General features: G+C 46.7%; 1 protein-coding gene across 3 annotated transcripts in view; it reads left to right on the forward strand.

Annotated features, from left to right (window-relative positions):
* The window catches only part of PRKCA (protein kinase C alpha), a 400,385-nt gene that overhangs the window by 305,842 nt on the left and 79,058 nt on the right, over window positions 1-15,485 (forward strand). For all 3 annotated transcript variants that reach the window (XM_047081548.1, XM_047081550.1, XM_047081549.1), the window contains 3 exons: window positions 3,695-3,851; window positions 4,924-5,058; window positions 5,312-5,408. In XM_047081548.1, the coding sequence (XP_046937504.1) occupies window positions 3,695-3,851; window positions 4,924-5,058; window positions 5,312-5,408 (389 nt within the window). The remainder of the gene's footprint in view (window positions 1-3,694; window positions 3,852-4,923; window positions 5,059-5,311; window positions 5,409-15,485) is intronic.

Genomic DNA, 15,485 nt, shown 5'->3' on the forward strand with positions numbered 1-15,485 from the left:
GTAAGGAACTCTGTTCGATGTTCATTGTTATTTATTTTTATGGTTCCTTTCTCCCGATAGCAGACAATCTTGGTTTTCCATTTACCATCGTGATACGTTTCATTTTTAAATGCTGAGTGTTAAAAAGTGAGTGTATTGTTTTTTGTTCATTTTTATTCTGTTATATTTTTTTAATGTTTATTTATTTTTGCGAGAGAGAGGAAGACACCGGATCTGAAGCAGGCTCCAGGCTCTGAGCTGTCAGCACAGAGCCTGACGTGGGGCTCAAACTCACAGACCGTGAGCTCAGGACGTGAGCTGAAGTCAGACACTTAACCGACTGAGCCACCCGGGCGCCCCTATGATTTCTTTTTAATGTGAATAATGTACTGAGTTCTCAAGAGATGCCAGTGACATGGGTCAAGGGACCACGCTCTGAGAACCACTGCCAGGTGCATTGAATGGCTTCCTGAGAAGCCTCTAAGATGCTAATGCCTGGCCTCAGTCTGGACCGGTTAAGTGGGACTCCGGGGGGTATGGGCATCAAGTATATGGCAGAAACATCACAGCTGGGGTGTTGAACCACCACCCTGGTGTACCTAGCCACCGTCCACACCTGCGCAGAGGGCAGCGTCCCCACCACCCTCTGACCCTGCATCTTGATTGCGTCTTCTTCCTTCTCCTGCCTCTCACCCCTCACATCCACTGCCTCCCTCATTTGGCTCTTCTTTTCTCCTCCCTAACTTGCCCACACCTACTCCTGTTGATGACCCCCCTCCAGCGCTGCTTCTCAGCATTGGGCTGTTACTGTGCACCTATCACTGTTCTGAGCACTTTGCATGTATGAACTTCTATAATCTTTCCCAGCGCCGGGGCCGGGGGGTGGGGAGCGGTTTGCCATGCTCCAGATGAAGAAACTGAGGCACTGAGACCTTAAATATCTTGCCCAGGGTTATACAGCCACCAAGCGGCAGAGCCAGAATTCAAAGGCAGGCAGGCAGCCTGTCCCCAGAGCCCACATTCTGAGCTGATGGGGACCCCAAGTCATCTACTCCCAGTCCTGACTCGGATGCCCTGGTGTGTGGTGAGTCAGCCGCACATCAGGCAGGCTACTCTCCACTGCAATGGGAAATTGAAATTTGGACCCAGCGTCTACTTCGATGACATTTGGAATTGATAACTCTCTTTATTTTCCACTTCAATCATAGGATCTCAGTGGGAAGCCCACAGCTTTAAATCCCATTAAGACTGTAACTCATCACCATTCAGAAGAGATCCACCTTAAATGATGTTGTGTGGGCTGGCTGTCAGGACTAGAAATTGAGGATGAAAAAAGCAGCGCCCGTAATCATTCTGTAACTGGCAACACTCTTAGCAGCCTCTGTGGTTCCTCATTAGTTGCGCTGAGATGTAGCCTCAGTGTTAGACGTTCTGGGGCTTTAGCTGCCTTTTAAAAAGTATCTGATTCTCATCCCAGTGCTTAATTGGAGAGAGACCTTTGGCCCCTTCCCATTCCTTATGGGAGAGCCCTATGTTTATGCTCATACTTTTCATCTTTTGTGATCCTTGGGTTGCTGTTTTAGGAGACTGGGTCTTCTGCCATGCACTGAAAGACCTTCTGCATGAGCTTGAGGGAAATCTCAGGCAGCCAGATCCCCTGGAGACCTTCTGCCCCACTGAAGATTTTGAAACTGTGGGCACTGGGGACTAGGCATGGTAAACACTCCCATCCTAGTGCCTTCCCCCCGCCTCCATTTTCTAAGCCACTAGCTGTATAAAGCACTTTACATACGTCATTGCATTTACTTCCCCCACCAATCCCGTACCACAGAGAGTGAGCCCCTCTTCATTTTTCTAGGTGAAGCAGCAGAGACTCAGGAACTTCTGTTTTCCGGTGCTTGGGAGTCCATGAGGGAGGCAGGATTTGAAAGCAGATCTGATGAGCCTGCTTGCTTCTATGTTCTATCCACCCCCAGGTGGATAAAGTTAGATATCATCTTATGAGGGGGAAATGCTTGGAAAGCATAAGTGAATATAGGAATAGAGGAACATAGGCCTGGCTTCTCTGTGGCTAGTTGATCTGAGCCAGTCCACTCCCCCCACTCAGACCATTTGAATAATGGTCCTATTTGTCGCCTGCCCGTGCAAAGGCTTCCAGACAAGGAGGATGTAAGGCTATTGGCCAGCAGGCGTGGGCACTCAGTGTGTCCCCAGGCTGGTAATGGGCAATGCTAGTCTGTGACTTCTCTTGGGGCAATGTCCGGGGACCCAGCATCTTTAGCATCCCCTATGCCTTGCTCTATATCTGCCCGCTGTTAACTCTAGCACCTTCTTCTAAAATTCTTCTAAGGACTTGCTTTTAATAGCCAAGCTAAACTGATCATCAGTACTAGACAAGAACAGTGTTTCCCCAATACTCCCATGCATCAGAATTGGGAAGCTTGGTGAACACAGATCACTGCACCTGCCCCTAGCGTCCTGACTCAGTCAGTGATGCTGATGCTGACGGTCTAGGGGCCACGCTGGGAGAGCCACTGGGCTTCAGAGCCCAGTCCCAGTTTACATGTGTCCTCAAGGTGTCTGGCTAATTAGGGACCCTGATGATGGGAAGTTTCAGCCATGCTGGGGAAGATGCCTTTGGAAGATGGTGAGGAAGACATTTGGGATAGGCAGGCTCAGGCTTTTGTCCCTTCTTATCGTAGCAATAGATAATGACCTGTCTCATTTACATGCAGTGGCTTCACCCGTTCCCAGAGGTAATAAACCCCTGCTAGCTGCATCTCTGAGCATGCCTCCCTCTGTGGATGAAATGGCCTTTGCTCCTCATTATTTTGGATTCCCATGTGGGTGCTTCTTGGTCTAGGATGCGCATTGGAATCATCTGGGGGTCTTGTTAAAATGAGAATTCTGAATTGGGAATTTGGGGGTGGGGCCCAAATGACAGATTCCACACATCTGATGGGCACACAGCTGATGTCCCAGGTGCCGCTGGTCTGTGGACACGCTGTGCACGTCACATAACAAGGCAGAGCACACGTGTGGGGTGTGTTCTGTATCACAGCTGTATGTGCCCCTAGCTCTTTCTGCTGCTGCACAATAGTATCACCTGGGGAGCTTTTCAAAATGTGGCCCACACCCCTCGGAGCTTCTGGCTTAGTTGTGAGCACTGGGATTTTTGAACCCCTTCCCAAGAGATTCCAACGTGTAGCCAGGTTGGAAATCGGTGGCCCTTTACAAAGCAAAGAGGTGAACCCTTTTAGAAGCTCAAGTGTGACGCAGTGCCGTGCACTGGGTTGGCTGGTTGTGCGGGGGCAGGGCACGCACCGGTTCCGGAGAAGGGCTGCAAATAGCACCTGGGGGTCTTGTTTAAACACAGATTCTGTTTCAGCGGCTTTGGGGAGGGACCCAGGCTGCTGCGTCTCTAATAGGAGGTGCGCAAGGGTCACGAGTGCTGTTGGTCCAGGCTGATAACGGAGTCTGAGGGCAGGACCGCAGGGCCTGCGTGATGCCCATTATCTCTGGCAGCAATGACAGCGGGAAGCTTTTCTCATATTGAGGATCAGAGGCTTTTGGTCCTCCCCTCCTCTCCCTTTAAACACCATCTTGAGGTCTCTGTCACTCAGCTTGGTCCAGACACAGGACACTGGGCAATACAGGTCAGTTCTCTTTTTATAACATTTGATGTGTTTTTTTTTTTTCCCTTTTCTCTCCACAGTACGAGATGCAAAAAATCTAATTCCTATGGATCCAAATGGGCTTTCAGATCCTTACGTGAAGCTGAAACTCATTCCTGATCCCAAGAACGAGAGCAAGCAGAAAACCAAAACCATCCGCTCCACACTGAACCCCCAGTGGAATGAGTCCTTCACGTTGTAAGTTTTGTCTTCCCCTCTTGATTGAATTCCCTCCCTACGCATCACAGAGCTGCCCACCTCACTGTGAGAGGTAACGAGGCGGGCCTGTTGTAAATGCCTTTAAACATGGCTCCATTACTGAGACTATCTCAGACCACTGCTAAGAGGTCGCTGCTGTCACCGCTGTTTGGTGGATGGTAATTTGGTTTATCGGGGGTTACGTAATGCAGGCCCCAAATAGCATCAGAACCTACCCTGTACAAAAAATACTTTCATGTTAAACACACAGTGTATAAAAGTATAAAGTGGGTCCGCCTCTTGATGGACTTAAGTTCTTTGGAGGTTTAGGGGAAGGTGAGAATTTAAATAATAATTGTTAAAACCTGGAATACAGGAGTCACATGCTGTCACCACTAAAATGGAAAAATCATCCTCACCTTTCAACAGGGAAGACTTCTTGGAGGAGGTGACGTTTAAAACGGGGTTTAAAGGAGTGCCCGGATTTCAGAGGCAGAGATGGTAGAAGGAGAAAGAAGGAAGGAGGCAGCGGGAGGAGGCATAAAACCGTCAGGGTTGAGAGAAGGCACTGCCTGCAGCCGAGCACAAGCAAGTGACAGACCTTATAGACTAGGACACACGGGAAGAGGTTTATGTGTGGACAACGCCAAAGGGAGCTCTTTTGTGTAGAACAGAGGTTGACGAGCTTTGGTCTATAAAGGGCCGGATAGTGAATATCTTAGACTTCATGGGTCATACAGTCTCTGTTGCAACCACACAACTCTGCTGTTCTCAAATCAAAAGCATTCATAGACGATATATACACAAATTGTCATGGCTGTTTTCCAATAAAACTTTATTTACAAAAACAAGCTGTGGGCCAGATTTGGCCTGTGGGTCCTAGTTTGCTAACTGCTAGTCCGGAGCTTTGACTGCCATGGCCTGGTACTCTGTTGGCAGTGGGGAGCCACAGGAAGAGAATTGAATATGCTATTGTTGTTTGAATGTCAGACTCCTATCATGAGCATGTGGCATCTCCCAGGAAGTGACGGCCTACATAACCTTGTGCGTGTGCACGTGTGCTCTCTTGTAGCAAATTGAAACCTTCTGACAAAGACCGAAGGCTGTCCGTAGAAATCTGGGACTGGGATCGAACCACAAGGAACGATTTCATGGGATCCCTTTCCTTTGGAGTCTCGGAGCTGATGAAGATACCGGCCAGTGGATGGTAAGGATGCCCAAGGTTGTATATGTCTGTGTCATCCAAAGGTTAATAGTCTCTAAATGCGAGAGCCCTTAGAGATTCAGCAAACTGGCTTTGGCCTGAAATGACCATTGACTGTGAGGTTATCTGGCTGTGGTCTCCCCACAGGATGCATTTCAGAAACAGCTGGTCTAGAGGTGGAAGGAGAGATGTTGCTGAATCCGTAGCGGCCCAAATGTGGCATTCCTAACTCTCCTTCCCTCCGTGTCTCCCGAAGGTACAAGTTGCTTAACCAAGAAGAAGGTGAGTACTACAACGTACCCATTCCAGAAGGAGATGAAGAAGGAAACGTGGAGCTGAGGCAGAAATTCGAGGTGAGGACATCAATGAAATGGCGAGAACTGCCTTTCCTTTGGAAAGCTTGACCTCAGGCAGGGCCAGGGTTTGTGGTCACACCGCTGGAAGACAAAAAGCAACTTAAGTGTTCGTCTTTTTCCATATTTAAGAACAGAAATGCCGCCTAATCGCCTTCCTTGGCAAGCTGTGTTCACATTCTAGGCCTGATTATCATTTTAGAGAACAGAGACCAGAACTATCCCAGAAATAAGCACGGGTGATTTCTGCATAAGAAATTGGCTGGCACATCCGTGGGGAGACAGGCAGTGTTCCAAGTGCAGTGTTCTCCTGGAAAGAAGGACTGTGCTTCTCCAAATGGCAGGGGGACACTCTGGCATTAGCTCGGGCGGTGGTTTGGGTGTGATTAAGCTATGAAGCCAGCACCTTCATTTTTGCTCCAGACCTTTAGAAAAGGCCAGCTCGTTGTCTCCTTCCCAGTGAGGGTCTGTGTTTGCCTTCCGTCCCAGATTCATCTGTCTCGTCTCCCTGTCCTGCTGTGCTCTCCCTCTCCTCCTCACTTCCCTCTTTCTCTTCTCCTCTCTGTCTGTACTTCTCTTCACTTTCCAGACACCTCCGCTCTTAACGAACGCTCTTTTCTCTAAGCACCTGCCTTACTTTCCAGGTCACAGCTTTTAATCTTTTCTGTTTCCTCTAATCACCTGCACTTTGGCTGTTTGAGGCATTCTTACAGTAACCATACCAGTCTGTGTAACTGGTTCATTCCTTTTTGAACCTTTCTCTTCTTCAGGCTAATTAGGATTCCCGGAAATTCCCGTACCGTGAAGAAACACACACACACACACACACACACACACACACACAGACACAGAGGTGTACAGATACTTGAACTGTTACTGAAAATACTGACACTAATGAGGTGCAGATGGTTTTCTTTTCCTCCCTCCGTCATTCCCTTCTCTCAAGTAAAAGTTTGCACTAAAGAAACACGTAGATCATATGGAGGTAGAATGAATTCCTAGGGACATAAAAATGTTCAGAGTGCTTCTATCACGCTGGTACTTGGTTGAAGTGGATGCTGATGGCAAATGCTTAAGGTCAGGGCTGAGCCCGGATGCCCTCAGAAGGATGAGGGAGTCATACATGGTATAAGTCAACGGCAAGAAACAGCAGTCCATGGCAAGGGACAGCAGGCCTCAGGACTGGTGACAGACAGTAGGGTGTGGACTGGGTCTAAAGGTGGCCGCTGTTACTCAGCACCCGTTGACTGCTGCCATACACAAATGAGGGACCTTCTGGCCACCAGACCTTCTGGTTCTTCAAGAGAAGCCAAGAATCCAGATGGTTTGATACGACATCTTCTGACTTCTTTTAATATTGGCAGCTCATTAAAACTCAGCTTGGTGTAGGTCAAACACACATCTATTGGTGTAAACACAGGTAAAATTCAGCCAGTGGAAATCAGCTTGTAATCCTGCTCCTAAAAAATATAGGGGGACATATATATATACACACACATATATATATTTATTTTTATTTATAAGTATAATATATAATTAATTTATAACATATGTTTATGTTTATTTATAATGAAGTTCTTTGCGAAGGGACCTTGTAATACTTAGAGGCATTCAAGTGCAGAGATGGGTAAGGCTTGGGGTAGCTTCCAGCATCTATGCCAGGCATAGCTGTTTTTCTATTTATTTTTTCCTTCACTTGCTGCATCAACTACTCCCACCTTCACTCCGCCCCTCCCCTCCCCCGAGCCGAGGACAGGAGCCCCATCCCCAGCATCACACCGCCTCTGTGAGGGCTGAATCCTTCCAGAGACTTCTGGGCTGCCGAGTGCGGGCACTACTCCTACGTCTCAGGCAGGGAAAGAGCCGAAAAGCTGAACGGAGCCTTGCTGACGTTCAAGCTATAGGTGTAGATCATCAGCAATCAACGGGTCAGGATCTGCTGGTGTAGGATGCAGTTGAGGGCAGAACAGTACTGAGGCATCATGATGGCGTCTCTCTTGGAAATACCCAAGACTTGGCTTTACTGACAGAGAAATATTGACCCACTTTTTATGCTTCATTTCCTTGGCTTCCTGGCGAGTAACCTTCCTGTTTTTCTGGGCAGTGAGTGTAGCTTTTTATAAAGGTCAGAGTTCCAAACTCAAAAATCACAAGGGGCCGGGTGTGAGGGCTCGAGGCCAGAATTGCATTTCTCTCTAGAAGCCAGTTAGAGGCCACATGTGTCATGCCGGTCGCTCTTCTCCCTCCCGGCAGTGCACTTTGCACCGGAGTTCTGCGAGCCCAAGGCCAAGTGCAACAGAGGGCCAGAGCCTCTGCCGTCCAGCTTACAGACTTCTGTGCCCAGAGCACCCACGTGAGCTGCGTTCTGGCTTCTTCTTTAAACATCTCTCAGCTTCCTTAGACTTAACTGGAACTGCATGAGCTCGTTTTACTGAGAGTTGCAGGCGACCAGGCAGTAAAGCCACTCAATAGCGGTGTCAAGAAGATGCTGAGAATTTTATGACAACTGTTGTGTTGTATTTTTAAGATACTTATAGTTTATAAAATTATATAAAATTATATAATTATAACAAAATATTATATTTGTTTTTGAGAGAGAAGAGAGAGCACGAGCCAGGGGGGAGGGGCAGAGAGAGAGGGAGACACAGGATCCGAAGCAGGCTCCAGGCTCCGAGCCGTCAGCGCAGAGCCCGACGCGGGGCTCGAACTCATGAACCGCGAGATCATGACCTCAACCGAAGTCGGACCCTCAACCAACTGTTGTGTTGTATTTTAAAAACAATATCCAGGGGCGCCTGGGTGGCGCAGTCGGTTAAGCGTCCGACTTCAGCCAGGTCATGATCTCGCGGTCCGTGAGTTCGAGCCCCGCGTCAGGCTCTGGGCTGATGGCTCAGAGCCTGGAGCCTGTTTCTAATTCTGTGTCTCCCTCTCTCTCTGCCCCTCCCCCGTTCATGCTCTGTCTCTCTCTGTCCCAAAAATAAATAAACGTTGAAAAAAAAAAATTTAAAAAAAAACAATATCCAGATCTGATTTCAGACAGGAGTTATCGTGTAACGGTGTTCTGTTGAGGTCTGTCAGTGTGAAACTGGCATTATTTCCCCCGGATCCAGCTGTTGGGAAGCCGCGTGCCAAGGCAGAAGGGCCGTGTCCACATTTGAGCAGTTCTAGGTGACAGCCAGCATTCCCAAGCAGGGTGCCACCTGCACCAAGTGCAATTTGGGGAACTTCCTCTAATGCCCACCCCACTTCCTCCCTCTCCACCCCCAGCCATGGTATGACTGCTTCCTGGCGTCTGCAGACTCCCTTTCTTTGTACGTGTCTCTCCACGTACTTGCCATCCTGACTGGCTTTCCAGCATCTGAATCCTTTTCTCCTCCACCCGCTCTTTCAGAGATCTGAGATACTTTGCCACCCTCTGGTAACAGTATGATTCAGCTGAAATGTTTAATTTGAAGTTCAGTGGTGAATCATGACTGGGGAAAAGACAGCATGATGACTAATCCTTTCAGGAATCGGCAGGACTCGGTGGCATTGTGTACCGTCTAGTCCGCAGGGTGATTCTTTCCATGACCAGCTCTGTTTTCTGGAAAGAGTTAACTACGTGTGGTTTTCAAATCCTCTTCCAAAAACCAAAAGCCATCCAATCTGATGGAGGAAAAACGCAAACAAATGAGCATTTACAGTTCTACTACCGCATTAGTATTTATCCAATAACGTGGGGGGAAATGTTTTTAATGTATCGCTGATTCTAGAATTCTGGCAAACAGAATGATCAGTGGGGAAAGCTTTTAGGAGCCAAAGAAATCCCAAGATGGTTGGAAATGACCTGATTCTGTAACACATTGTCCCCCTCAAGCACTTTATCTGCCCGAAAGTCAAAACAAGCCAGAACCTTGGCCCCAGTGTTTATGGAAAGTATATCTGTGGGTCTTTAAGCTGATCTATGTTTGTCTTCAAATAAAGTACACGTAGTTCCTGATTCACAAACACAAGTTATATATCTGTTCATTTGTTCAATAATAAGTTTCCAGCAATGAGTAGAACAAACAGTGCCTCCTGTCTGTGGGGCTTATCTCCATACCTTTGGGCCCTGTGTCAGGTTTTGGGAATGAAGCAGGGAGCTTATAGAGAAATAAGCATATTAGAACCCCCTGTGCTGCTCAGTGATTCTCCAGGACCTCCTCTCACTATAGAGCGGATCCAGGATTATGGTTCCTTCCTCCCGCTTCTGGGTCCCCACTCCCTGCGATGAGGCTCAAGGCCAGCGTTGGAGAGAGGGTCTGCCTTCCCTTACAGGTGGTCCAGAGGCTGGCTTAGCCCTCGCTCAGCAGACTTCCTGCAAAGAGTCACTGTAAATATTTTAGGCTTTGCGGGCCTCAGGGTCTCTGTCTCAAGCACTGTACTCTGCCTTTGTGCCACGAAAGCAGCCACAGAAAGGATGTCACCAAAGGGCATGGTTGTGTTCTATTAAAACACTCTTTGTGGGGCGCCTGGGTGGCGCAGTCGGTTAAGCGTCCGACTTCAGCCAGGTCACGATCTCGCGGTCCGTGAGTTCGAGCCCCGCGTCAGGCTCTGGGCTGATGGCTCGGAGCCTGGAGCCTGTTTCCGATTCTGTGTCTCCCTCTCTCTCTGCCCCTCCCCCGTTCATGCTCTGTCTCTCTCTGTCCCAAAAATAAATAAACGTTGAAAAAAAAAAAAATAAAAAAAAAAAAAAACAACACTCTTTGTAAAAACAGGTGACAGACCAGATCTGGTCCATGAGCCATAGTTTACTAACCCCTGGACTCTGTGTTAGAATCAAATCCTGGTTCTGCCAGTTATTAACCATGTGACTTCCCTGAAGGGTGTGCCCTTCAGTGTAAATGAGAATAATAATGGTATTTTATTATACTAATATTATACTAATTATACTAATTTTATTATACTAATTTTATGATAAATTATACTAATTTATTATAATAATAGTACTTGTATTGTTTTAAACATCAAATTAGGTTGTCATTAGAAACGTCCTAAAAGCATACTTTTTATACAAGTGTTTTATCATCATCCCTCGACATGTGTCATTGCAGAAAGCAGGTTAGGGAGGGTGCTTTTTTTTTTTTTTTTTTTTTTTTAACTTCTGGAGCGTCCCTAAAAAAAAAAAAAATTAATTTTGATATTGAAATTGTGTTCTAAATGGTTGGCAAGGTCTGTGTCCTGTGCTCCAGCCATATTATGAAGTAGGGACATATCGATGAGAACTTTACCACCATTTATAACGTCAATTCTATGGGGAAAATAACGTCTTCATTTACATTTCGATGGATTTCCAGAACACGATGTGTGTGTAAATTGGGAACTTTGTGTAACTATAGGTCAGGTGATCTGTGGACGAAACGGGGTTTCAGGGGAGTTGTCGGGGGAGTAGGTGGAGTCTGACGCTGAGGGGTCTGTGTGCACTGACATTTCTCAGTACGATAATTTGGTATCGGGCCCTGAGCCAAGACTCAAAAGGGCACATTTGAAAGATGTTTGACACGAACCACCCCTCGTCGGAACCCGGGCTTCATCCTAAGCACAGCAGCAGCTAACTGTTCATCCAGATAAAGACAGAAATGGCACGGTTGGCTTATTAGTGATTGCGTTTGCATGCAAAGTCCAGCGTTTCTGTCGCTGTCACGTTGCTGTTTTGATCTTTTACAAAATCTGGGCTTTGAATCATTCTCCTCTTGAGCCAATGCCTAGGGAGTTCTGCGCGGCATTCAGCTTCCCACCTGGAAGGAGAGTAACTTCTGGCCACATCTTTTCATTTTAAAACCTTTGCAGGGGACTTTCTTGTCCTCGGTCCGTCTCCGTGGTCATTAGTGAGCTTGAGCATTTTTGTGCTGTGTTTATTAGACTTGTTGACTCTTCTCCTGAGCCCTTTGGGCCACATCTGCCTCCAGCGTTGGGGTTGTCCTAGAATCAAGAACCAGGGAGAACGTTTGGGGGAGGAGAAAAGGAGACGTGTGCTGTGCAACCACTCTCCGGCCCTTCCTCTGAAGCCAGCCGCCTGTGGCCCGGGGTCTTATCCCCGCCCCACATCCCCATCTCTGATGCAGAGCCTTCCCGCCAAGGCTTGGCCCCTCGCCCTTGGGGCAGTTTCTTTCTAACCAAGACCTTCTTCCCTAGTCTTGGCTCCTCATAGAGAAATGAAGCAGTAAGGCTGATGGCCCGAGCCCTGGACCCGGCCCCCCCCCCACCCCGGGCCAACAGCACCTGAGCACAGGCTCAGGAGATGGAAACCACTCCCTGCTTCTTCCCATTTCATAGTTCAGTATTTAACAAAATAAAAGCCGACTTCCATTTTGCTCCAGGACCACAGCTACTACCTCTAATTTGTATTTTGAGGACTTGCCACTACAGATGGACTTGAACTCATTTTTACCAGTGGGGTCGCTTGTCTCTCCCACATCGTGTTTACAGTTGTTGCAGATTTCTGCTGTAAAAAAAAAAGTCCAGCAGCTTTCCTTAAAGGAGACTGCACCTCCTGGCCCGATTGTCGAGGCATTTCGCTGTTCTCACCATTTTGTTCCAGATAATTACAGTAGAACAAGATGAGAAGCTCGAAGCACCTCGTTCCGTACTTGCCATCCACTGCTGGAGTAGGAACTCCAGGGAAAGTTCAAATCTAATAGGAAAAAACGAAAGTTAAAAAGCAAAACAGACACATTCATAGCAGAATTAAGATGGTTAAGAAGCAATGCACTTTGGGCTTTGTCTGCCGTGGAGGATTTCTGTTGTCAGAAAATAATGGAAAGCAGTGTCCCATTAGAGAGCTGGCGAATGATCCAGCACAGATAGCCCTCTGGAGTGTCAGGATTCAAGAGGACAAGCCGAATGTATTGAACTTGCCGTGTCGCCTGAAATGCGGGTGCGCTCTCCCTAGAGAAACACTCGCAGAGTTCTCTGAAGAGAAATTCATGACCAAGTGTAAAGTACGGCAGTGGCTCTTGGGGCGAGGTCTTGACTACCAGCTGCCATCCTGTCCCTTCCTGGGAGCAGCAGGTGGGATGCTGATGGGGACAGAGATGACATCGGCGGTGAGCCCAGAGAGTGACCGCTAAGCTCCAGGCAGTTTCTGTGCTGAGCCCTAAGACCACTTGCCTTTGAGAGGGGGTCCTGCACCGAGGTGGGAGTTTCAGCCCGGGAGTTAGGCTGCTGGGGTTCAAATCCTGGCTTGTCTACATCCCGGTCGCATGAACTTGGGCCAGTTACTCCGCGTTTCAGCATGGTGTTCTAGAAAGAGGATACAGTTTGGAATAGTCATGGTTCCACATCCTCACTGTACTGCTTCCTAGCAGTAACCTTGAATAAGATGCTTGAATTCTCCGATCTTTAATCTGTGAAATGGAGGCAGTAATAGTACCTACTGAATAGCATTGCTGTGGCGATCCATTTAGCTCATTTGTGTAAGTTGCTTAGCCTAGTCCCGGGCATATAGTAAGCGCTCAATAAATGTTAGCTAGGGCTTTTTTTTTCCTTTTTTTTTTGTGTTCGTTATGGCTGATTATATAAAAGAGACTCAGGTTTGTTTTTTTTACTCACATTTATGAAAACTTACAAACTCTGACACTATACTTGTATGTGCAAAGAGGTGCTACAGAGAGGCAAGAGCATTTGAGAAGTTTTGTCAAGGAGTCATTCCTGAGAACCAGTAGATTGATTGTCCCCACATTCGCTGCTTTCTAGAGCCTGAAACTTAACTCCAGTTCTCTCGTGATACCCTCAGCCGCAGGCTTCCCAGCCCGTCGCTGCTTTGGCTCAGTTTCCCATGGGCGTGGCTCACAGGCAGCATTTCAGGGTTGTTTGAACTTGAATGCTTCCCCGATTGGCAGCTTGGCCAATGCCACCCTCGGCCTGACCCCTGTCCGTGCATCCTCTGTGCTCTGCCCAGGACCTCACATTGCCACCCTTAGAATAACTCTCATCCTCCCCAATTACAGACCGTCACCTCACTCTTCATCTGTACAGCCTTTATCTTCAGGTGGTCAAGGAACACGAGACGTTCTTCTGCCCATGGAATCAGGCCAGCCCATAGGAACCAAGCTTTTTCATCTCTGCCGTTTTGAACGCATCGTCAGCTAGATAATCACATAACCCCGGGGCGCCTGGGTGGCTCAGTCAGTTAAGCGTCCGGCTCTTGATCTCAGCTCAGGTCATGATCTCGAGGTTCATGGGGCCGGGCTGTGTGCTGACCATGCGGAGCCTGCTTGAGATTCTCTCTCCCCCTCAGTCTGCCCCTCCCCTTGCTGACGCTTTCTCTCTCTCTCTCTCTCTCTCTCTCTCAAAATAAATAAACATTTTTTAGAAATTTAAAAATAACAATCACAGAATCTTAAATCTCAAGGAGTAAATAGCTGCATTTTCCCATACCTTGAAAATCCTCTAGGGCCGTGCTGATTAATTCAGCAGCCACTGGCCATATGTGCCCATCGAGCACTGAAAATATGGCCAGTCTGAGGTGAGATGTGCTCTGTGTATGAAGTACACATTGGATTTCAAGGACTCTGGAAAAAGAAAAGAGTATAAAATACCTCAATAATAAGCAATATATTGATTGTATGCTGAAATAATATCTTGGGTATATTGGGTCAACTATATAATTAACAAATCCGCTATTTTATTATATACTTTTATATATCAGTATTAAACATATTATTGAAATTAGTTGGTTTAGTTGGTTAGTTGCTTTAGTTGGTTAAATTTTTAATGAGGAGGTGACTAGGAAACTTAAATTTACATATGTAGCTCACCTGGTATTTCTGTTAGGGCTAGTCTAGAACATTTTTCTCAATAAAGAACAGTTTGTTATGGGGTGGGGACTAAAATGCAAAACCAGTGACTTTCTAATGTATTTTTCCTGGGCTTCTAAGTCATCACTATCCAAAAGGACCACATTTCAAAAAGTAGATTCTCTCAAGATGCAGGGCATGTTGCTGGGCCCAGGTAAGTTTTGTTTGCTGTTTTTTGGTTTGGGGTTTGTTTGTTTGTTTGTTTGATTGATTGGCATGGCCAAGTAATTAGTAGAGAGAAGGATGTAACAAAGCTGAGGTGATATTTGAGTTACCGAGTAATTTGATGATACACGTTTCTAACGGTAGATCCAGAAGTCAGCGAAATCTTTGGAGAATCTCCGGTCAGTTGGAAAGCTGTAAGCAGAGTTCTAATCTGGCTCTCTCTTCTAGTCACAAAGATGCTTTACCTCCTGGACTTTACTAAAAGTGTTACCTAAGGGCTCTGAACCTGTGAGCCACATTAATTTTAACATATTTTGGAAACAAGGTGACACTCAACTTTCCAAGGCTGAAATGTTTTATTTGGAGTGTTTTATTTGTTTGAATAGGTTCTGCAAAGTGTCCATTGGTCAGAATCTAAAGCGGGATTAGCAGCGGCTTTGCTGATGTCTGTGCCTTCACAGTTTTTGTGACCATTCAGAAGCATATCAGGATCTAAAGCAGAAGCAGACGACCTGAAATTGATAAGCATGCTCCATGAGAGTGGGGTTAGTGACAGAGGTCCAGAAACCACTAGAAAGAAGTATCCCCCTGAAGACGCCACAAACTGCCCTAAGATCACACATTGTATCTCCTTTTATTTATTCCGGAGAAACATTTCGAGATTATCCCTGTTACTGATTAACAAATTAATATGATCCGCTTACTGTGAAAGTATTTAAATCAACACAGATGAGTCTCCGTTGCCAGGTTACGTGCGGATAGAGCAAGCAAGCATTTTCCTGTTTACTGTTGCTGAAATTGGATTTTCCGAAAGCCTCCATTGTCTTTGAAGACTTTATCTAATTCAGGATGTTCTTCTGTGGATGAGAAAAAAGGAAAATAGTTCATTGGAGACCCTCAGATAAATTGTAGCTATTTGCTGATTTGATCGGGCCTGCTACTGTTACTATGGAAACCTGAGTACTTTCCAGTGACCTTTTGGACACAAAACAGAAAATCTATGTGCCCCAATATAGATTCTGCTTTTTTTTTTTTTTTTTAATTTTGGTCCTTAAATAGCTTAATTAACTAATTTCTGAACTGTGCAACGTTAAGG

This window comes from Lynx rufus, unplaced genomic scaffold (genome assembly GCF_022079265.1).
Source record: "Lynx rufus isolate CCGP_SWC_20201006 ecotype Redwood Valley unplaced genomic scaffold, mLynRuf1.p SCAF_18, whole genome shotgun sequence".
Lineage (NCBI taxonomy): Eukaryota > Metazoa > Chordata > Mammalia > Carnivora > Felidae > Lynx > Lynx rufus.